The 24,041-nt window shown below is 50.2% G+C and overlaps 1 protein-coding gene across 3 annotated transcripts in view; it reads right to left on the bottom strand.

Annotated features, from left to right (window-relative positions):
- The window catches only part of Fam227a (family with sequence similarity 227 member A), a 47,778-nt gene that overhangs the window by 14,846 nt on the left and 8,891 nt on the right, over positions 1-24,041 (bottom strand). For all 3 annotated transcript variants that reach the window (XR_009593648.1, XR_009593649.1, XM_060389036.1), the window contains exons 2-13: positions 23,373-23,593; positions 21,071-21,153; positions 17,492-17,571; positions 16,011-16,157; positions 14,151-14,252; positions 13,554-13,658; positions 12,553-12,676; positions 10,386-10,493; positions 7,971-8,050; positions 5,575-5,662; positions 3,254-3,348; positions 755-911 (exon numbers count right to left, since the gene is read on the bottom strand). Coding sequence is in view for 1 of the 3 variants with exons in the window: in XM_060389036.1 (XP_060245019.1) it covers positions 755-911; positions 3,254-3,348; positions 5,575-5,662; positions 7,971-8,050; positions 10,386-10,493; positions 12,553-12,676; positions 13,554-13,658; positions 14,151-14,252; positions 16,011-16,058 (907 nt within the window). In the remaining 2 variants the exon portion in view is untranslated. The remainder of the gene's footprint in view (positions 1-754; positions 912-3,253; positions 3,349-5,574; positions 5,663-7,970; positions 8,051-10,385; positions 10,494-12,552; positions 12,677-13,553; positions 13,659-14,150; positions 14,253-16,010; positions 16,158-17,491; positions 17,572-21,070; positions 21,154-23,372; positions 23,594-24,041) is intronic.

Here is a 24,041-nt window from a genome sequence, read left to right as displayed (position 1 = left end):
GCATGTGGCACAAGTCTTAAATCTCAACACTCAGGAGACCGAGGAAGTGGGAGCTCTGTGAATACAAGACCAGCCTGATCTACCAGGCTAGCCAGGGCTACACAGTAGGACAAACAAATAAACAACAAAGGCCCCAGACAACAGTAAAAATACACACACAAACAAAAAGCACCCCTGAGGTGGGAACCCTTATTTTGATTTTACAGAGAAAGTGGAATGTCTCCAAAGTCACTTGGCTGGCTAGGGGTAGGTGGTAGCCTTAGTTTCAGAGCCTGGGCTATTTGGGAAAACAGAGCAAATTGATTCCCAGTAGAACTCATGTTGTGACCCCAAGGTGTTGTTGCTAAGGCTCAGGATACCAACCCATGCTGCACCCGTTCCCCAAGAGCTGAGCTTTATACCAACTCCAAACAGGAGCCGGGGAGGAGCGTGTGAGGAGGAGGTCAGATGAAACTCACACACAGATACTAAAGCTGATGGTCCCACGCTCTTGGGCCAGTGAACATCAGGGAGACTATGGTACCTAAGTTCATGCTGGAAGATGAGAAAAAGGTGACTTTGTCCGTGGGGAAATTCGACATGCTCAGGGTGTCCTGACCTGGACTTGAGGCTCACCTAAGTATTCGAGCAAGACTCTATCCCTGAGGTACATACCATGGCTGCTCCTACCAAGTACGCACTGTGTGCCAGGCTCTGTACCAGAGCCTGGATACGTCCCCTCACCCGCTGCTTCTGCAAACAGGGCAAGGATATGGGATCATTTCGGTCTTTTCTCTCCTGCTGACCAGCACGTCCTGGCCACGCTTCCTCAGCTCGGCGTAGTTGAGGAAGAAGTACACGATTAGCGGGCTCTTCCCGTACAGGTTGAACTGGTTTGAAATCAGCTTGGGGTTTTTGCAGGCAGGGTGGGACTGAGGGGGGGGAAGAGAAAAAAGGATATTGTCACATGGGATGGGGAGGGTCAACTTGACAGGAAGTAGAGTCACTCAGAGGACAAGTCTCCCAACACAAATGTGAGGAATTATCTAGTTTCTGGACAGGTCTGTGAGGAGTTATCTTGACTGAAGCTGGAAAGCCATCTGACTGGGGTGGGGGTGGGGGTACGTCCTTGAGTAGGGATCCTGATCTGGATGATGCGTGACTTGGAGAAAGTGAGCTCAGAGCTCTCCTAGGACACGGCTCTCTGCTCCCTCAGTGTGGAGACAGGCATGACCAGCCGCCTCAAGCGCCTGCTGCCTTCGCTGCCCCACCTTCAAGGTCTGGACCATGAACCAAAACGAACCCCTTGCCCTTGAGTTGTCCTTAGCCAGCTGTCTTATCACAGAAAGGTAACCCACACACCGTGTCATGGTGCCCAGTGCCTCTGACCCAGTCACTGTGACTCCAGCTCTAAGCTCCTCCTCAGGGAATGGCCAAAACAAAGGAAAGGTTTTACGTGTGGCCTATTGCAGTAACGAATAGCTGCTTCCCCTCATCAGGACGGCAAGAAACCATTGTACGATGCACGGCCTAGTCACAGGGACAGGTGAATCCTAACTACTGTTTTCTTGGGGAACAATCCAAAGGTGTGTATTTTGCTCCAGCGATCCCATTTCTGTAAGCTTTCCCTCCACGTACGCTTGTACGCATGAGACAAAACAGCAGACACGCACACAAATACATAATTTAACAAAACCTGAAATTCTTCCTCCCCGCCCCCCGCCAGGGCAAAATGGCGGTTCTAGTAAGTAGGCCGTGAAGAAGTTGCTGAGAGCGCTGGCGCACGCTGCCGGCACCTGGGAGACCAGGGGTTGCTGGCTGCAGATCCCCCCAGTTCTTGCTCTGTCTCCTCTGGTGATCCAGCCCTTACCAGAGCAGGCAAGTGCCCCGCCACACCACATCCTGGTACGGAAATGCCGGGTTTCTTAAGGCGATGGCGCCGCCTGCCTCTTTGCCATCGCATCCGCCAACATCTTGCGGCTGAACCAGTTTGTCTCAATACTTCTTCCCATAGCTCCCTGGGTTCTCAGCTACCCCATTGGTCATCTCCGAGGCCTGTCACTCTCCAGTCTAACTCCTCCCACCCCGACAAACCACAGGTGAGGTCAGGCTTGTGCCACGCCTTTCCTTCTCCCCGTGGGGCACATCCAGCAGCTGTTAGCACCAGGGACCAGAGATGCTGAGCTGGACCCGTGGCTCTCATCCTTCCTCACGTTGCGACCCCTGAGTACAGTTCCTCATGTTGTGGTGACCCCCAACCATAAAATTATTTTGCTACTGTTACAAATTGTAAAGTAAATATCTGATATGCAGGACATCTGATAGGTGACCCCTGTGAAAGGGTTGTTTGACCCTCCCAAAAGGGTCATGACCCACAGGTTGAGGCAGCACTGACGTCTGAACGCACTGAGAAGGCATATTTATTCCTGTAACTGAGAGAAGGAAACAGGCCCACAGCTCTCTTCCTGTTACACACAGGGGTCTGAGTTTAAAGCAGGAAAAAAAAATACGTATTTAAGCCTTCAGAGAACAAAGTCTAACTTTGTAGCCCAGGATAGCCTAGAACTAATGATGTAGTTCAGGCTGGCCTAGAGTATTTAGCAATCCTCCCCAGTCAGTCTCCTGGGATTACAGGTGTGAGCTGCCACGCCTGGCTCCAGCAGGAAATGTAAACACAGATCAAACTTTCGTTTTGATTTTTCATTTTTTTTTTGTTTTTTGAAACGGGTTTCTCTGGCTGTCCTGGAACTCATTCTGTAAGTAGGCCAGGCTGGCCTCAAGCTCACAGAGCTCCGCCTGCCTCTGTGTGGGAGTGCTGGGATTACAGGTGTGCGCCACCACAGCCCAGCTCGCGGTGTCTTCTTAACCTAGGAATCTTCCTGAGGAGTGCTGGCCTGTATCAGAAACACCCCAGCTCTTCCCTGACCCTGCGTAAGATATTCTAGCCATGTCTCCTTTAAATCGCCTCTGCTCTTAAGTCACAGACATTCAGCAGTCAAGAATGTTTCCTGCCCTTCCAGAAGGTCTGAGTTTGGGAGTTTGGTTCCCCTTGAGGTGACTCACAACAGCCTATAACTCCAGCTCCAGGGGATCAGACACCTTCTGGACTCTGAGGGTACCTGCACACACACACTCACATGCATACACATGTACATACATACATACACGCTCACATGCAGGCATATGCACATACATGCACACACTCACAGGCACACGAGAACACACACAATTAAAGACAATAAAGCAGACTCTACATTTCCGATTGTGTGCTCACCACTTTCAGATACAAACTCAGGCACGCCCTGGTTTCGGAGATCCTCTTGACTTGCTGTGTGGCTTTTCTGGAGGTTGAGGATGGCATGAAGTGCTCTGTCAAGGTGATACAACCAAAAGGTGATTGTGAGTATTTTCCCAAGGGAAAGAAAGAGTTTGGGGTGGGTCTCAGCTTCCTGCTAGAGTAAAAAAAAAAAAAGCCCTAGTGTTTTGGGATCTGTGCGAGGTAGCAGTCCTTTGGAGCTACAGGGGAACCAGATGACTCCACTTGCTTCTTAGCCAGACACACAGCTATAGGCCATGTTGGCCCATCTGTCCATCCTTTGTTCCGTGCCACAAATACTCACTGAATATCTATTCTGTACTAGGCTCATGCTGGGTGCTAGAAATAGACCTCGTAGTTTACTGAGAGGAAAAAAAAAAAAAAAAAAGGACACATAAACAGTGTCACAACAACTCGGGTGCCATGATTAAATTATGCGAAATGATGCATCGTCAAAGACCCAAAGGTTCTGAAATGCCATCGGCAACAGAATAGGTTGTTGGGGCTGCAGAACAGCAGAAAAGTCATTGCCACTTCTGCACACAACGACGGCTTTCGTGCAGGAGGTTGGCAGAGAATGGCTGTGAAGATAAGCAAAACCACGATAGGTCATTCCCAAAAGGTTGCTAGAATGGCTGCCGAGCTCTCTATGGTAGCACCGGAAGACAGGGAACAATGGAACAAAATCAACAACGCAGCAAGAGGAAAAGTACCATCAGTCTAGGACAGGGATATAGCCCAGCGGCAGAGAGCTTGACTAACATGCCCGAGATCACAGGTTGAGTCCCCAGTAGCAGAAAAGAAGGACGTCTCAGGCTGGAGAGATGGTCTACAGGTTAAGGGCGCATGTTGCTCTTCCAGAGGACCAGAGTTCAGTTCCCAGCATCCACACCCAGAAGCTCACAACCACATTTCACTCCAGCTCCAGGGGATCTGGTGCCCTCTTCTGGCCTGTCTGGGTACCAGGCACCCACACGTTTGCGCATGCATACGTGCAGGCAAAACACCCACATGCATAAAACAGTAAGTAAATCTTGAAATATATATGTGTTTCAAAGCTGTAAAACTGAAGTAGGATAGAAAGACAAGGCAGTATGTGAACATGAGAAGAGAGAGGAGCCCAATAACCCCGAAATCTGACTGACATCTCGCCAGCTAAGAAGCAAGAAAGCCAGCACAATTAACCACATCTGCTGGAAAGGCTGGTAGTCCCTTTCAGATGCAGCCACTTTATGTTAAGATTGCAGCTAAGGCCTGAACATGTAGGCCCCTGGAGAGAGCCTCATTCCCTTGTCCAGGTGTGGCGTGGAATCTTGATGAAACTTAACTTTGTTTGCGAGGAACATATCCTTGCCAAGTGTGGCACATGACTAAGCCCAGCCCTTGGGAGTCGGAATAAGCGCAAGTCCATGAGTCTGAGGCCAGCCTAGTCTACACGGCAAGGGAGGAAGAAGAATTTGTAAAATCCTATCTCCTTATTCCCTGTGGGCTGGACTTTCATGCTATCAACGGTATTCCTGTGTCCCTCAAGGACCATCCACTGAGAAGACAGTAGCCTTAAACCCCACCAAAAATCTTACAGATGACTGTTGCAGAGATGATAGGGAACAACTCCTCTTTGAGAAGCCTACACTCATGCTCCCCAGTGTACTTCACTTCCTCTGAGTCCCTCTGTTCTCCTGAAACCTATGTTGAAATATCGTCAATGGCTGGAGAGATGACTCAGTGGTTAGGAGTATCCGCTTCTGTTCCAAAGGACCAGAGCTTGGTTCCTGGTGCCATTTTACAGTGGCTCACAACTGCGGGAGCTCTAGCTCCAGGGGATCTGATGCTGTCTTCTGAGCCTCTGAGGGCATCTGCACATATGTCTCTCACACACACACCCCAATAAAAATAGAACAATCATATACGTGTGTGTGCGTACCTTTAAGACAAATCCCCATCTCTGCTTTGCTATTCTGATAGCAAATTCTTTTCAGTGTGGCAACTATGAACATTAGTTTGGACTGAGTGAAGGTCCCCAGGACTCTAGTGGAAACTCCTAGGGCTGTTAAGGATGGCAATGCACAACCGCATCCCATAGTGCTGACAGAAGGAGCAGGGTTGGGAGCCCTGACACTCGCACAGGGGGCTTTTGGTCACGGGGAATGTCTTGTACATTGAGGTGCACTCTGCCCTCGGTCAAACCCAAGGGCAAGGCAATTATATTCAGATGGATCCATAGAGCTTTGGGGATAGTAACCGAGACAAAACCAGCCCTGCCCTCCGCAGCAGCTTACCTTTCAAGGTGTGTTGGGATCGAAAACTTTCCTCTGTGGCCTGCTTCAGAAAAAAGCCTCTCTCGTGGGTTATAGGAAAGCCAGAAGACTTCAGGGGAGCATATGTTTTGGTTTTGTTGTTGTTTTGTAGAGAATAAAGTTAGCAAAACTTGAATGATACAAAGACTTGCACCTTAGCTATATCCCATCATTCTCAGTAAAGGGACACATCTGAAGAGAGCCCTCTGGCCCTAGCAAAGAGAAGGAGTGATGTGGAGTGGGGACCCAGGCAGCAATGGGTGTCGCTCATCCGCTAGGGATCTGGAGAAGTAACTGAACAAGACAGAATGAACAAGAGGAACTGCCACTACAAACTCTGCTGTCCAGGAGGATTGCTGACAGGGCTTCCTGAAGGACACAGAAAACACCCAGGACAGCCAGTCCCCAAGAACAGTCTTTGATATAGGACCTGTCAGTGGCCTGAAAGACAATGATCAGATTAAACTGACTGGGCCAGAGACCCCTGGTCAGGGATCTGGCAGCCTCTGCCTCTGCCTCTCTCTCTCTTTTAACATGGGTTCTGGAGACTGAAGTCAAGTCTTCATGCTTATATGCCAAGTAGTTTGTCAGTAGGGCCAGCTTCCAACTCAAATTCCTCTTTATAGAAGCTGCCTTCCACCATCTTCTTTAAACCCATTAAAGGAACAGAAGACTTGACTGAGTCTCTGACAGGCTCCTGGGAGCTCTGGCCTATGCCAGAACCACAGCAGATCTATTACAAGTCCTCAATGTGTGTGTGAGACAAGGGCAGATGGCAGGTGGGTCTCAGAGAAATAGTGGTTCGGTGCCTTGAATTCTTAGCTCTCCGATAGTCTGCTCCCGCTGCCATTCATGTTTTAACTGCAGCCAGCTGCATTCACTGAGCAGATGGGAAACTGTCTGTTCATGGCAAGAGGCTCTAGCCCAGCACATCCAAATTCTCCCTCTGTCCTGGTTTGCCATTCACATTTCAGCTGCTTCCAAGGTTCCACTTTTTGATTGTTTCTATTTCCAGGACAGAAGATGGGATCTCTCAGCTGGGTTCTTGCAATAAATGCCAGAAGGCTTTCTGTGTTTCAGTACAAAGAGACCTATTTGTTTTGGGTGCCGTGATGGGAGCACCCAAACACTGAATAATATTTTGATGCTGATCTCTGAGGGACAGTTGGCCCTCAGAAATGCCGTTCTGTCTGTGCTTGGGGCAGGAGTGATATTTATAGAGCTCCATCCCATGCTAAAAAGAGCTCGGAGCTTAGAGAGGTGATCATTATGAAGTCCCGAGAGCTATGGACTGCCCCCTCGATGGCAGACCTAACTTTGAAAATGAAGGGGGTTCAGACAGTGACAGGAGACAGGCCCTCCCTCATGGAGTTTACATCCTAACAGAGGGAGGCCTCCAAACAGCAAAGAAACCCTCAGTAAGGATGGCAGGTCATCCCCAGGCGGTGGTGGCGCCTGCCTTTAATCCCACCACTCAGGAGGCAGAAGCAGGAGGATCTCTGTAAGTTCAGGGCAGCCTTGACTACAGAGTGGTGTCCTGGTTCCAGGACAGCCAGGGCTTCAAAGTGAAACCCTGTCTCGAAAAACAAAAACAAAAACAAAACAAGAATGGCAAGCTGTTATAAGAGACACAGAGAGCATAGAGGAGGACTGCATCAGCTCTGTGCTGAGACCTCTCCATGCTGAGTGCTCCAGGGGAAACACACGGATCTTGCTCCCAGCCAGGGATGTGCCCTCTAACACAGCACCAGGCTGCGTGTGCTGTTGGCTGTGGGCACTCGAGTGTCAGAAAAGGCATGTGACCTAGGGCTCCAAGATTAGTGTGGACGTGCCCGTGGCCATGATCAGAGTGATGGCTGGGCTGCAGGAATGCTCGGAAAGGAAGGGGATTGGGCTTGCTTCATAAGGAGCATCCCGCAGACCCAGAGAAGCGTCTCTGAGCGTGAGAGTGAAGGGCATCAGGCTATAGCGCAGTAGTGGAGTGCTTACCTAGCGTGGTCTGGATTCAACTCTCGGGGGGGGGGATGTGAGGCAGTGGAGAGAGTTAGAGGGAGAGGGGAAGAAGACAGAGAGAAAAACTGAGAGCCAAATGTTAGCCTGGAACCCTGAGCCGGCATATCTGGGCCTCAGCCTGGACTCAAAGGCTAGATCCACTCACTCCTGTCTTGTCATTTTGTGGTTTTTCAGGAGCTGTTCCTCTCACATGTGGATAATTTGGGGCCTAGCGAGCACCTCTCTGAGAAAACGGGGTAAAACAGAGCATAAGCACAGGAATGTGCCTCCCACAGAAGGCCACACAGAGACTCCAGGAAACCTAGGGTTGTAGCGTCTTCAGGGATCTATGGAATCCAGGGCCCATGTCTGTGCTCCCCACTTACCTGACCGCTATGGATTCTCTTGTTCCTGTTCTGTTCTGTCTTCTGGATGGAATTTTTCCTACAAGTGGAGAGCTCTCTTCCTAGGAGAGAGAAATGCTGTTCTGTGGCGTCTAGCCACTGCATCTGAGACTATGGGAACGCTGAGACAATCCTTTCAGAAGCACCGTCAAGAGCAGAATGGGAACCGGAAGTGGCCCCAGGCAAGCACAGGCCTTGCTGATGAGCTAGCCAAAAAATAAAGTCTACACAAGGCCCCATGTTCTGGGCACAGTGCACAGGAAAACAAAACAAACCCACAGTGGCTTCATAGAAAACTAACCACCTAGAATCCTACAAAACTGAACCAAGTAAGTAACAGATAAAATGTTTCTTTTTGGTTTTGCTTTTGTTTTTCTTTTGAGACAGGGTCTCTCTCTACTATATAACTCTGGTTATAACTAGGCTGGCCTTGAACTCACAAAGATCCATCTGCCTCTGCCTCCAAAGTGCTGAGGTTAAAGGTGTGCCCCACTACACCTGGCCTCCTAACTCCTCCTAAACTTGTTGTGTTTGTTTGCTTTTTAAACGGGGCCTTACTATCTAGCTGGCCTTGAACTCTCTGTGTAGGCCAGGCTGGCCTCTAGTTTGCAATACTCTTGCCTCAGCTTCCCAAGTGCTGGGATTAGAAGTGTGTGCCAGGTTTGGCTGGATTTAAAAAAAAAAAAAAAAATCCAGGGTGAAAGAGATGGTCCAGTGGTTAGAGCACATCCTGCTCTTACAGAGGACCTGGGTTCATTCTCAGCACCCACATGGTGCTCACAGACACTCTTCAGACCTCTGTGGGCACCAAGCACACTCTAGTGGTACACAGACAGACATACATGTAGGCAAAATACACACACAAACTAAATCTAAAAAAAATTTTTTTAATTAAATAAAATAAAGTAAAAGAAAATCTAGACCTGGGGTGGTGCAGTGTTAGAGCTCAGCATTAGACAAGGCTCTGGGTTTGAGCCCTGAAACCACCAAAAGATAAAAAACAAACAAACAAAAAAAAACCCCTATCATATGACAAGCTGTTAAACTTACAATTCATCAAAAGCAATTGAACATAGCTAATCCTTGAAGGCAGGAATGAAGACAATGTAAGGACTGGTTTCTTTCATTTTTTTTTCTCCTCACAAAAAAAAAAAAAAAAAAAAAAAAATCCCTGTGTATATCTGTTGACTAAGAAAAACCACATCTGTTTGCTTGGAACAGTGACAGCTGGAAGGGTCTGGTTCTGAGAGAGGTGGCTGTTACGATTTCTAGAGCGACTCTGCAGCCTGCTCTGTGCAAAGGGGTACAGGCAGGCTCTTCCTTGGAGCCCCAAGATGGGACTTGAGCTTCCCTGTGGCTGCAGGTGGTGTGGGCCTTAGTCAGCTGCTGGGTCTGACTGACTTAAGCTCCACAGCCTCTGCTTCTCTGAAAACATTTACCTTCAAATCTCGGTGTGGGCATTCCAAACAGTTAGTGTCAGGGGCTGTCCGGGCGCTGCTCCCTGTGGCCTCTGTCCCCTGTCTCCACCCAAGGCGGGAGCTACCCACATTCTAAAGTGCCTTCCTAGCCCTGTGAGGCTTACGTGCCCAGTGATACCATCAGCACAGGGCCTGGCTCCCGGAGCCCACGGCCTGACATGACTTGTCACAGACTCTCAAACTGGCCTCCAAAGCGAAATATCAATGCCAGCAAACTGTAGACAGAGTATGGGCAGTGTGGTTGGCATGTGGGCAGGAGAATTTTCTGTTCCTTAATAGACCAATCCGGCTTCAAATTTGAAGAAGGCCTCTTGTCTCTGCCTCCCAAGTGCCGGAATTAGAGGTGTGTGCCACTAAGACATGTCTACGGCATGACACGGTCGGTGTTGTGAAAGCTCCTCCTCATCTGTGACAAGCATGTGGGGCTCCTGTGATTGGTTGTCACGAAGATGAAACGGTGCACAGAGATTCCAGCAAGTCCCAGGCGGCCACTAAACTCCTCGGCTCCTATTAACTAACTTCCCATCTTGTACAGTACAATACTAGAACATATAGACTGGTTAGAGTTCAGAACACACAGGCCTTATGGAAGATACCAGACCTGACATAGTACATGAGGAGAGACAAGAGGGTAGATTCATTTGTCTGCGTATAGCTCTGGGGATGGGACTCTTGTGCATGCTAGGCAATTCCTTTACCAGAACTGGGTGTCCCCAGCCTTTCCACCGAATGCAAGCTTCTACTCCTCATGAGCAAACTGTAAGCGCTGAATGTTTTTACTCATTTAGGTGGCCAGCTTGAAAGTCTGAGCGATAACCTGGTGGGGACATCAACGCCCTGGTGCCCGTGCCTCAGCTACCTGGTGGCTGGTTGTCTCAGGGGCCACAAGAGACAGGGAGGGCCACAGCCGGGAGCTTACCCTTTATAAGTCGACTGTTGCGATGTAGTAATTCTTCTCTCCGGAACCTCTCTGGATCCAGTTCTGAGTAGTCCCAGTTGTTATAGCTCTGTGGGCAAGGATACGTCCCTAAAAGAAACCGAGAGTGGTGGTGGACACTTCCGCCAAGGAGAATGGAGTGGGACGAGGGGAGCCGGGGGGCCTTGAGCCTCCTTCTTGTTCCGGGGAGCCTGAGATCTGCTCCTGGCATTGTCCTGGCCTTGCCACTTCCTCTCCAGAGGGTTTTTTTTTCTTCTCACCTGATCATAGGGACAATGTCGCCTGGCCCGCCATCCTCTAGTGCCTGGGTGTGTGACTCTGTGACAAGCGCTAATGAAGGTGCTGCGGTGGCCCAGGTTGGGCTCCGTCCTTGCCTCCCCTTGTTCTTGCTGGTTCAAGAGTTCCCCTCCCCAGGATCAGGCAGTCAGTCCCCCACTGCCTCCTGCTGGACTTGGCAGCAGTAAATAAGTGCTCAGCCAAGGCTGCTGCGAAACACCGCCATGCTAAGTTCAGCACCGGAAATGACGCCTCCCAAGGGTCACTGGAGAAAGCCAAGCCACTGTGCAATGCCACTGCCTCCGCTGGGAAGTGCAAGGGGCCAGGAGGTTTATTTCCGGTGATTGGTTAAGCAAAATCTGCTACAGGGAGGAGGGGCAGCAGGAAGAGAGTGGGAAATGAGAGGCAGGCAGGATGCCCCAGTGACCCAAGACCCAGCTTTGGAGAGAAATAAGCCTGGATCCAAATAAAACATGACACTTGGCTGTTTGCCCTGGAACTTCTTTGACCCTCCACGGTCAGAGGGGCTGAAATGGGTGTGCAGTGAAGAGCTAACACAGCAGGCCCAAGGCTGCTGGCCTTAGAACGGCCTGCAAGGCTGGGTCTTCGCTGGAGTCTGGAAACACAGCCGGCAAACAGTTCCTTACACTCATTAGACAGAAGACGATGTCTAATGAGTGAGCTATTGTTCCTGGGCTGTCCGTATACAGTGTGGCTTAGCTGAACACCTGCCTTCCAGAACTGTGATACTGGATAGACAGAGGTGTCTCCACGATGACCCTGAATGAAAAACCTTGGCCACCGAATCTCTGATGTCCTTCCCCTGGGAGGAGACACCACACAGCAGTAACTGCCTCTCCCTGGCAGGTAGAAAAATGGGGTCCGTGTGACTCCTGGGGGAAGGAGGCAGCGAGTGCTAGGAAGCCTGCACAGGGGTCCCCCAAAGCACGCCCCTACTCCCCTGTGACCTGTGCTTCCTTACTGAACCTGTAAAGCTTAGCAGTGCTGACAAAGCTCCTTATGAGGAAGAGACCCTGCCATCCTTCCTGCCCCCGACAGGAAATGTAATTGCCTGTTTCTCACAGTATCTATAAATAGCAGCATTCAGTGACCTCGGGAAGGCTCTAGGCTGGGGTAGGAGAGTGGCGGGGGGAAGGGATGAAGATAGCCAGGATGTGTGTGGAGCTGCCACAGTGTGTCCTGAGGTGGGCTGTGGTGGCCGCGTGGGTCATGCTGCCCTGGGGTCCGTCAGCCCATGGCATGTGTGTAACTAACAGGGCCAAGCTGATACCTCGGCTTCCTAGGAGAGGATGCCTTGGGGGCACAGACTCAGATCAGGCAGCCATGTCTCAGAACTGTCCACAAGGAAAAGGGAATCTGGACTGCAGCTCAGTTCACTCTCTCTTTCTCACTTTCCATCTCTCCCTCCCTCTCTCTCCATCCCTTCTTTCCCTCCTTCTTCCTCTCTGGTATTCTGAGCTGGGTCTCAGTTACTCTGATTGGCCTGATATTCCTCATGTAACCCAGGCTGTCCCAAATTCATAGTAACCTTCCTGCTTCTACTTCTCAAGTACAAGGACAATGCCTGGCTTTAACTTTCTTTATAGTTTATCTTGGCTGCTATATTCATGGAATTTTTTTAAGGCAGGGTCTTGCCACAAGTTCAGGCTGGATTTGAACTCACAAAACCCTGCCATAGCCTCTCAAACACTGGGGTTGCTGGCATGCAACATCAAGTGTAGACTCTTCACTGTTAAGAGAGACAGGAAAGCTGCCTTGATGGAGAGTGCTAGGCAGCCCAAGACACACCACACACCCAGCCTCCAGCTCTAAGTTCTCTCCCTGGTTGTCGGGAAGGCCCTTCCTCTCTCACCTGAAATCCACAGGTTCATGGTGTTGCAGATTTCCGACTTGAACTCGTGGGTGTTGAACCAGGACTGGGGGAAGCAGCAGCAGAAGCTGGTGTACAGGGCTTTGCTCAGAAGAGAAGGGAGCCTCTGGGAGGGGGCGGAGCTTGGCGTCAGCCCCGCTGTCCCTCCCCTCAGTAAAGGGCCCTGGCAGAGCCACAGGTCTGTGACCAGGATGTTTCCCAACACCAGCCTGCCTTCCTCTCTGCCTTGGGATGCCTCTCCATCCCCAGTGTCTCTCTGGAGGCTCCTCAGGTATCAAGTTCTGCTTAGCCAGCAGCCCCGCCCCTCCCCTCCCCTCCCGTCCCACCCCTCCCTGCCTCATCCCTCCCTGCCTCATCCCGCCCTCACAGGCCTCTGTGCTCAGCGCTTCTGATCTCCGCCCAGAGCACAGCCAAGGAAGTAACAAGCTAGGGAGATGTATCCACAAACATACACATGCTGCTTGCTATTACCATCTCCCCAAAGAGGATCAGTTTTGTTTCGAGACAGGGTCTCTCAGTGCGCGCCCCCCCCCCCCACGAAATTCACACCTGGAATTACAGGTGTGAATATACGGGCTTAGTGGGGCTCTTCTCTTCTCTCCCCGTCTCTTTCTGTGATGCCAGAGATTGAACCTAGGACCTCATGCGTGGTGAGAAGCACTTTATAACTGAGCTACATCCTCAGCTCCTGGGTGCTTATTATTTCCACTGTGTGTGTGTATGTGTGTGTGTGTGTAAACTTTTCTCCTATTCATACTTTCCTTGGTGGGTTTATCCATGAATCTATGAGAAGTCTAATTTTTTTTTTAAATTGTTTCAGACTTGAATGTTTTGCCCGCATATATCTTGTGCAGCACATGTATGCTGGGTACCTTCCGTGGCCAGGGCATGAGCACCTATTACCTCTTTATGAAAAGCCTGTTTGGGGGGTGGGGCATTCTCTTGCCAGCAAAAGTGTTTTCTAAGCAGCAGGCGACACTCACTTTTATGAGTGCCTCTTCATAGTGGGACCGGACTGTTTTCATCAACAGTGAGGCATAATTTCGGGCTACTCGGTCGAACAGTTTGCTCTGGATCTCCTTGTTTGGCTGCCAGGTCAAGAGATAGGCAGAGAACCGTTAGCATCCTTGCTGAGGCGATTTTCTTAGCTGTGTCACCAGACAGGGTTCTCACCAGGCAACCCCTGGCGTGGCTCTGCAGGTCAGGTGAAGCTTTGCTCTCACATCAGAAATCTCATTCTCCAGAGAGCTGACCTCACATGCTTTGGGGTGTAAAGTGCTTGTCTGCTGTCCACATTTACAGTGGAGGAAAAAAAACCCTGACTCGGGCCCGGGAAGTCCCATGTTCTCCTCTCACCCCTACTCTAAGACCCACTACTTAGCAGAGACTGTCTGTTCAGGTTCAGGGGAGATGCAGGGCATCGGGTAAGGCTGAAGTTCAGGTACATGGCAGGGCCTGAGTAGGGAGGTAACTAGTTGGGTCTACAGAGGTGACTCCTGGGAAGGGAGGGGCTTTGTTGCTCGCACTTTGTCCCATAGGAAAGTAAGTTAAGCAAGGGAGAACCGCAGATTCGCATTTACCTGGTACCTTTCATGAAATATCCACCAAAAGCTGTCCAGCCATATGGCACTGGGAGAAGGAGCAGACAGAAACTTCTCTAATTCTCTGTCTGAACAGAAACACTGGAAAAGAAATAAAATTCACATTATTAATACTGCTGCTGTCATTACGTCACCTCTACATGGAACTTGTGGCTCTCCTACCTCAGCCTTCTGAGTGCTGAATGCCCAGGAATGGTGGGGAGAGGGGAGGCCCCTAACTATTCAGTGAGTCCTCGTGATTTTTTTTTTTTTTTTTTTTTTACCCTAAGCTAAGTGACATTACATTTTCTCTTAACCGGGCTGGGATCTTTGAACACGTGTTATTCTCACATACCAAGAGGCTGAGGCCCCACAGTCATGACACTGAGGACCACAGAGCTGAAAGTACTTGCCCAAAGTAATACGGCAAGCAAGTGGCAGAGAGCCGGTCCTGGGAACCCGTAACTCTGGATGGAGGCACCCAGCTACCTCCTCCCTATCTCGCCTCTGGATAAGCAAGAGTTGCAAACTTGTGTGGCTATCACACAAATGCAAAGGACAGAGCCAGGAGATTCTACTGAATCAGTAACAAACATACACAAGTCAAAAATTTAGAGCAATTATTCACAAGCTCAGAGAAGCAGAAAATTTAGTTTGTCTTGCCCCTCCTTATAATACAATATATTATATTATATTATATTATATTATATTATATTATATTATATTTAATTGAATGCTGCCTGTGTGTCTGCCACTGGATCACACACCTTCATCTTCATCTCACTCAGATGGGACTGACAGCTGGGCAGCAGAAAGGAGCCAGGGAGAGATGGAAGAGGAGGAAGGAGGGAAAGAAAAGAAGGGAAGAACACTACGTAGAGTCGGGGAGATGGCTGCGGGGAGAAAAGCGAGGTGAAGCAGTAAGTACAGCCGACTTGTGAGTCCCAGGAATGGAGGGGTGACTGTTCAAGTGCTAATGAAACAATGACCGGAGGGCTGTGTGGGGGACCGAGATGATGCGACCATAAAAGATGCGAAGGCCCTGCTATCTGGTCACCAAGAGCAGCTCCCTTCTGCAGACCTCCACACAGTTATCACCTGCCTCTGGCATCGCCTCACCTATGCATGTACCATCTGTGGGCATCATCACTGTCCCTCCAAAGCACAGTTCTCAAGGTGCCGAGTCCAATCCTAGTTTGGGTCTATGGCTCTGCCCGTTTCCTGTCTGCTGCCATGTTAACAAGCAGCCACTGCCTCCCACCGGCATAGACGGGGACAGAGCCACTTGGCTCTCTGAAACCACGAGCCGGAACAAAGCTTTCTTTCCTTAAGTTGTCTCAGCTGGGTATCTCGTCACAGCGATGAGAAAAGCAGCTGGTTTAATGCCCTGTTACCCCATCAGACCAGGAACCAATCAATGCAATGATGAGGAAGGCAGAGCCCTCGTGGCCAACCACTTCCCCCAAAGCCCTACCCCTGAACACCACGTTAGGGGACAAGCCATTAACATGTGGGCCTCGCTGTGGGGACACTTCACATCCAAACCATAGTGGTCTTGACTGGAAAGTAACAGAAGTCAGGCTTACTGAAGCGCCACAGAGCAGGTGACTGAATAGTATCCAGCCTGAAAACAGGCCAGTGGCCGTAAAGGCACAAGCTCCAGCTTCTTTCCTGGGGCACTGATCAGAACGTACTGGCAGGGCTGGCAAGATGGCTCAGCAGGTAAAAGCATCGTTGCCAATACTGATGGGCTGGGTCCCATCCCTCCCCCAAAGCGTCCTCTCCTCTCCTCACACATTGCCTGCACGGTCAGGGCAGTGCTGGCCTACGGTGGGACCCGCTCTCTGCTCTCTCCCTTACCTTGCCACTTAGAGTGTTTTTCTCAGACCGGATCACATTGCCCACCATGTCGCAGAAGTCCACGCCGTTGGGAAGTTTGTTGGGCTTAGTTTCATCAAACGGGGGGTGTTCGTGTAGCTCTGCCAGCAGATTCTTATCTGCTGTTTGCTGAAGCAAAAAAAAAAAAAGCATTTATGGAAATGGGCTCCATCGAGTCCACAGTTTAAAGCAACAGTGTGCCTTCTTTCCCCTTCTATGTAATGACAGTGCAACAGTTTCATAGACAGAAAATGAGGGGTGATGTAAATGGGGTCATCAAGATGGCTCAGCAAGTAGACACCAGCTGCCCGACCAGAGTTCAGTCTCTAGGGCTCCCAGCAACCAGATGGTGATTCACAACCATCTATAATGAGATCTGGTGCCCTCTGCTGGCCTGCAGGGCTACATGCAGATAGAGCACTCATACTTTTTAAATCTCTTTAAAAAAGAAATAGAGAACTGACTTCTGCAAGTTGTCCTCAGACCTCCACATGTGGGCCATGATATGTGCACTCACACCCACACACACCCCAATACACACACAATAACTTAATAAATTTTTTTCAAAAACAACAGCAGTTCACTGTTTCCTAAGGCTTTGGGCACAGGCTATCTGGATGGTGTAAACAGCCAGCTTTGGGGGGTTCTTACTGAAGTTAAAAAAAAATTCTTTCGCAATGCTGGAGACAGAACCCAGGGCTTTGTGCATGCTAGCAAGCACTCTACCCCTGGACCCCCGCCCCAGCCTGTGGTTGTGAATCTTGACAGGGAAGACTGTGAGGTAGGTCTTGTTGGCGGGGGGGGGGGGGGGTGGGGAGGGAGGAGGAGGGGGGTTAGGGGGGCAACAAGGGCTGGGCTTAGGTCTGAAAACTGAGTGGAAAGCTGTGCCTCTCCTCTAGCATCCTGCGTGACCCCAGATAGTCGTCTCAGCTTCCCGGTAGGTCTGCAGTGAGCGCCAGAACTAGCCTGGCTGGCGAGTGAAATGCTGTGTAGAAAAGGTCCGTGAAGCTGTGTGGCACCATCTCAGTGAGACAGGAGGACTCTGTTTCTAACAGTAACAGGCACAGGGCTCTGCGACCCTCTTGTGGCCAAGTCTGGGGTCAGAGTGACAGACAGAAGCAATTCTAGAATTAAAGGACTGCCGGATCTTAAAAGTGAACCCTGCGCTTTCTGTCTAAATCACTATCCAGGCACTGGGGTCTTCCCTCCCAAGGAATGAAATCCATTTTGTACATGGCAGAAACTGCTGGGAAAGGGGCTGGAGAGATGGCTCAGAGGTTAGGAGCACTGGCTGATCTTCCAGGTCCTGAGTTCAATTTCCAGCGACCACATGGTGGGCTCACAACCATCTAGAACAAGATCTGGTGCCCTCTTCTGGCGTGCAGGTGTACATACAGGCAGAAGATTGTCTACGTAACAAATCAGTCAATCTAGAAAAGGAAAGAAAGAAGTGCTCTGCTTACTCTTTTGGTCAGGTTCACCCTGGGGTTTCGGGCCTCTGAGCCTTTGCAGGGTATTGTTGGCTCTTCCTTCGGTCTCTTGGCTGAGAAAATGGAGAAGTTAGAAGTGAGGGGTGCTGGGTGTGCCCGCTACTGGGAGCTAAGGCTGCAGGAGAGAGCTGCTGGATGACAGGCCTCTCTGGCTAGCAACGGCCGGGAAGACCAGACACTGCGCTCTAGGCAGGTTCCTCTCCCCAGCAGGACTCTCTCTGTCATGGATATCTGGGGGGCACCACCAGGTGGGGCCTTATGAAGGGAAGGGACAGGGACCAAAGATGCTGGTGTGATGCGCCGCCCAGCAGACAGCCTGTGTGATCCTGTCCCTCCCGCCTTCCTTGTCCAGCGTCAAGTCTGATGGAAAGCTACTACGGAAGAGGACGAAAACTATCTCAGGTAGAACGCTGGGCTCCTACTCAACTGAATTTCAACGATTTAAAAAAAAAAAAAAATCCCTGGGGTCCACATCAGTAGCAGAGCATGTGCAAGGCCCTGGGACCCATGCCCAGCACAGCAGAAGATACACAGCTAAAGAACATCTAAACTAAAGAAAACGAGGAGGAAGAGGAGGAAGAGGAGGAGGAGGAGGGAAGAAAGAAAGAAATCAAACCCCACAAAAATACGTTTCAGGCTGAGAAAGGATTTTTGCCTCTGTCTCCGGGGCTGCTGTGAGTTCTCTCTTTTATAGACTTCTTCTCCAACTCATAATCCTCAATTGCCTTCAAAAACCAGAAGAAGAAGAAGAAGGAAAAAAAAAAAAAAAAAACATAGGGCATTAGAGACTGGTGCAAATCCAGGGGAAAGGGCAGGGCCCCGGGACATCCAAACGCCTGGAGCAAAGTATGCAGCCAGGAACCTCTCATGGTGGGGACTGTGGCCATCGATGTCACTGACATGGGCCCATTGTGGGCCCTCACACCAGCACCCTTGCATTAAGCTGTCCTCGTGGCTCTACTTCCGAGAAGCATAGAACACGGAGTGGGGTTCTGACTGCGGCCCGCAGGTACACAGCGCAGTCTTTCTATAAGAAGGAATAATACCTACCTTCCGAGGTCCCTAGAAGGACCCAAGAGAAAGCGTTCGGTGCGTTTTACCCTCCAGCACAGAGCTGTCAAATGGGGCTGCTTACTAAGGGTTAACGTTGTTATCGATCAGGACGCCCTTGGCTTTTCAACAGAGCCCACTGCTGATTGCCAGCGCTCCCCCACCCTCGCCTTAGAAAGAGATAGAGGTGGGATGTCATCGGTCCTCGAAATGCATTGCTTGTCAGCTAAGTTTGCATGAAGTTCTATGCAAACGTCTCCCCTGTGCGCTGTCCTGGCTGAGACCTCGTGCCTTTCTAAGCCCTAGCTGGGTCAGGCATGTGTTCCAACTCATTTCATCCCTGTCAACACCCTGAGGTAGGTGGGGTACTGTCAGGCCTTTTGTCTGATGTTGAGATCATTTCCTCCTGTCAGAGTTCAAGGGAACTGTCCGGTGGCAGGAATTTTGGGCTGACAGTCTGACTGGAAAGCTCACACATCTCGTGTGACCCTCCCTGCATGAATATGCATTTGCACAGAATCATTTCACTCTACTGCTAGTCACAACTTAATTCCAATCCCAGATCAGAGGTGGTACTCCCAAGAATAATAATAATAATAATAATAATAATAATAATAATAATAATAATAATAATGGCTTCCCAGAACTCAGGAGGCAGAGACAGGCAGATCGCTATGATTTTGAGATCAGCCTGGTCTACAATGCAAGTCTAGGACAGTCAAGGCTACACAGAGAAACCCTGTCTCAGAAAACCAAAAACCAAAACAAACAACCTGCCCTACCTCCCAAAAAAGAACTGATCAAGTCCTCAAAAGTTGATACTAGGAAAGCTGGGGTGAGCAGGGAGGAAAATTCTGGAGACAAATCATGAGGTCAGGGCCTGAACGTCAGAGGCACTTGGCAAAAAACAGGATGCTGTGGTGGAAAGAAGGGTGAGAAAATAAAATGACAGGTCAGGGACCTGGGTTAGGCAGACCAAAAAGCAGGGAGCAGAAATAGAGAAAAAGAGAGCAGGTGGGAGGGAGGGAGAACAGGAGGAAGAGGAGAATGAAAGGAGGAGGAAGAGGAAGGAGAAGAGAAGACAGGGAGGCAGCCATCACTGTCAGGAAAACACCATGGGCCTAAAACACTCAGAGAGAGTGTCCCCGGAACTACATAGAACCTAGAGAACTGCACCTCCTCCAAGGTGTGGGGCATCTAGTGTGAGTCCCTCTCATTAAATCTGGGGACCTGGGGCTGGAGAGATGGCTCAGCGGTTAAGGGCACTGGTTGCTCTTCCAGAGGTCCTGAGTTCAATTCCCAGCAACCACATGGTGACTCATGACCATCTGTACTGGGATCTGATTCCCTCTTCTGGCGTGCATGTATACATAAAGACAGAGCACTCATATCCACTCATAGCCATAGGTATTATTTAAATACCTAAATAAATAAATGTTGAAAAATGGTTTAAAAAATCTGGGGACTTGTGTCTCTGAAGAAGAAAGTGAAATGGGAAAAAATATGTGCAGGTCTCTAGGGGAGCAGCTGGGACCATGGCAGGTTGATAGAGTTAATTTGAAGCCAATCAGAGAAATTCAGTCAGAAGTTGAGAGAAGCCAGTTTGAATCAGTCAGCTAGGAGAGGAGTTTGAGCCAGAACAGCTGAGTTGAACCAGCCAGCCAGAATTCAGAAAGATCTAGAAGTTGAGAGAAGCCAGTTTGAATCTGTCAGCTAGGAGAGGAGTTTGAGCCAGAACAGCTGAGTTGAACCAGCCAGCCAGAATTCAGAAAGATCTAGAAGTTGAGAGAAGCCAGTTTGAATCTGTCAGCTAGGAGAGGAGTTTGAGCCAGAACAGCTGAGTTGAACCAGCCAGCCAGAATTCAGAAAGATCTAGAAAGGGTGAATTTATTCAGCAGTAAGTCTCAGAGGTCTAGATTCGATTGCAAGGAAGCTAGAAGCTTCCAGGACTAGGCCTACGTTACAGTAAGCCTCAGAGACTACAGAGGGAAGCCTAAGATAAATTAGGGAGGTCAGGGTTAATGCTGCATCAGAGTGGGTTTGTTGATTTTAACTCAGGTGTGGAGAGGCTGCTGGGGCTGGTTATACATGTGTGTGGGTGGGGCATATGGTACATGTCTCTGTGAACTTAAATCTCCTCTTAGGAAGCAGCCTTGCTGGAGCTGGAGAGGTAGCCCAGCAGTTAGGACACTCACTGCTCTTTCAGAGGCCTTGAGTTTGGGACCCATCCTCTACACTCCGTGACTCAGAACCAGCTCCAGGGCACCCAGCACCCTCTTTGGCCGGCACACATGTGCCTCGTGGAGACGCACACACACACACAGACGCGCATTTTTAAAAAGTCTGCTCTTTTTAAAGAAGTGAGCTTCGGGACCTCAGCTGTGCCGGCATGCTCTTGGAGAAAGGCAAGGCCCGAAGGGCAACGCCTCAGCAGCCCTCCTTAAGGTCCCTTCGTTCCCAGAGGCCGCGCCTCAGCTCCACCATCTATCTGTTTCAACTCACCAAGGTGTGGTCCATCCGGTGGTAGTTGGTGTCTACTTCCGTGACCCTCTGGCTCACCTGGCTGAGGGAGCCGATGATGCACGCTGGGAGGCAGGCTGCTAAGGAAACTCCAGGAGGCGTCCACACACCATGGAGGAGCGCCTCTGTCGTCTTGCCTAAGTCACCTTATAGTTTACTAATAAAAAGCGATGGACTGGTATGAGCACTCACATCTGTAATCCCGGCACTTAGAGGGCTGAGGCAGGAGGATTCCTATGGGTTTGAGACCAGCTTGGGCTTCATAGTGATCTCTGGGCTAGCCAGGGCTATAGTATATATCCTGTTGGAGAAAACAAACAAACAACAACAAAAAAAGCAAGAGAACAAACATAACAAGAAAGAAGAGAGAGAAGGAGAAGGAGATGTTTTCTGTGTTGCAATCACCTTGGAGAACACTAACGGGGGAAAAAGCCATCCTTACACTGAGTCCACCCTCTCTGGTAGTCTTGGGAGAGTTCCTTCTGGGTTTTTGTTTGTTTCAGTCTTTGACAGGGGAGGACAGGATCCCTCTTCCTCAAGCCTGTGGCCCTTCCAGGGTTTTGTGCAAGCATAACTACAGCGTCAGTGGGTGCCTGGTTCACCTCCATGACCTCTCTTCAGCGAGAATCTGCCCGACGGACGGAGAATGCTCCCAACATCGTTTTAGTAACATCACACAGGGCCTCTCAGAACACACACCTCGGCGTGCTCTCCTGTTGCCGGGCTGCTGCTCTGTAAGCCATTCACAGCCTCTCGCACCGAGAAACAATGCTGTGATGAGCACGACCACAGAGAGCGGCCTCAAACTTTGGAACGCTCATTCTTTTAAGGTGTTTTCATTGTATGCGTATACACTTGTGTCTGCCTGGGCGTACGTGTGTGCACTGTGGGTCCCCAGGAGTTGTGAGAAGCATGATGTGGGTGCTGGTAAGCGAACCCCGAGCTCTGAGCGCTCTGAGCGTTGGAGCCACCTCTCCAGCCCCTGGGCTATTTATTTCTTCACGAGAGATTGTCGGGTGTGGATTGATGGGGCCGGAAGGGCACCCTGTTCTTGCCATCTCTCAGCTGAACCTCTCTTCAAATCTGGTCCGTCCAACCCGTCTGTTGCCTTTTCACCTTTTGCATTCCATGTCTTAGCTGAGGATCTCCCAGGGCAGGGCTGCTCTAAGTCTCATAATCCTCAGGCTCCACTCTTTCCCCATAAAACCGGCTCCCTCTCCCTTCCGTTACCCTCATGTGTCTTACTTACCATGGGGAAAGGCTCTTGGAGAATGAAGGCACCAAGAGGGACATGTGACATAGGCAAGGTGAAGCTGAGTGTGGGGTTGAGAGGGGCATTAGAAAGAGACCTAAGCAAGAAAGTAAGACCCTTTACAGATTGAGATGGGTGGGATCACACTAAACAACGTCTTGGGAAAGGTTTGGAAGAGGAATGTGGAAAATGAGGGGGCAGAAAATGCCTGGGGGTAGCGTGGCTTAGAGCCTGGGGTTATTTATAAGTCAAGAGGGCTATTTTTGCTGGATGGGCTATGAGACGGGGTTTTGTGATGCAGGGATACGGTTCAGCGGAGAGATGAGGATCGGTGGAGACTGGGTCGCAAAGAGGGAAGTTGCAGGAGTGCCTGAATGATGCCAGAGGGACAGAGATTCCTAGGAGGAGGGTTAGCAGGCAAGGAGAGGTGATGTCAGCCAGAGGAAATGGAGAATCCGGGTGGTGAGCTCACCTGCCTGGGGTCAGAACAGGCTAGCCCTGGGTTTTGTAGTTGCTGTCTGTTACGTCTACAGCCTTAATTCTTTGGAAGGGAGAAGTAAAGAAAGCCAACCAGAACAAAACATAAGCCAAAAACCGTTATCTTTCTTCTAACAGATACAACTTGGGCATCTTTCTTTTGAGTTCCTTATACTGAAAAGAAAATAAACCTCACCCAGGTGGTGGTGGTGGTGCACACCTTTAGTCCCAGCACTCAGGGGGGCAGAGGCAGGCAGATCTCTGAGTTCGAGGCCAGCCTGATCAACAAAAGCAGTCCAGGCCAGCCGGAGCTACAGAGAGAAACCCTGTCTCCGAAAAAACAGACAAAGTGAAACAAACCTCAAGTTCAACCACCCTTCAAAACATCGCATTCCTTTAGAGGCCAGAAAGGACTTACGCGCTCACAGAAAAGTTCCCAGGGTTAGGTAGAGGGGGCTCACAGGTAACACGCGTGAACCGCAAGCGCTCCTTACACCCGGTTTGGCTCCGTCGGGGGTGTTTGGTCTGAGTGGGTGGCAGCTTTCAGAAGGATACTGGGCGGGTGGTCCTGCAACTGCTTCCTCACGGCATTCTCCAGGTCTTTCCGGGCGCTGACGGAGATCACCTGGCTCTCGTCCAGCGGAATTATGGGTAAGGCGATGGTGTTGATGCTGTCCAACCTCTTGGAGGACTTCATTTTCCACTCCAATGGAAACTGGCAGACCAGAGAGTTGCCTCTCTTTTCCTGCCCCGACCTTGTTCTTTATCCAGTCAGCCTGCTCCGGAAGCACAAAAGGCAGGAAAGCGGCTTAGAAAACAAAAGCCTGCCCCCTCCCCCCCGGGGGTGGGGGGGATGATGAGGCCCCGGGGACACACAATCATGTAGGCAGGGAGGCTTTTGTTTGGGAAACTATTTCTTTTTTTTTTTTTTCAAAGGGACGCGAAAGATTCATTCCAAGTTCTGTTTCAGGGGGCAGCCTTCCCCTCAACAGTTTTGTCGTAACCCAATCCTTGACCTCTGTGAGCGATGTCATCAAGCAATCGGCACCTTTGAAATCTCACAGTTACTTTCAGTGTAGGTGGTGTGCCTGGAGAACGACCCTGGGCGGCCTCTCCTGTCATTTTCTCCCTGATTTTTAGAGATAGCGTTGTCTAGTCAACCCTGACTGGCCAGAAAGCTCCTGGGTTCCACCTGTCTCTGCCCCCCCCGCAAAAGCTAGCTAG

This window comes from Meriones unguiculatus, chromosome 8, assembly GCF_030254825.1.
Source record: "Meriones unguiculatus strain TT.TT164.6M chromosome 8, Bangor_MerUng_6.1, whole genome shotgun sequence".
Classification (NCBI taxonomy): Eukaryota; Metazoa; Chordata; class Mammalia; order Rodentia; family Muridae; genus Meriones; species Meriones unguiculatus.
This window is presented reverse-complemented; position numbering and strand designations above follow the sequence as displayed.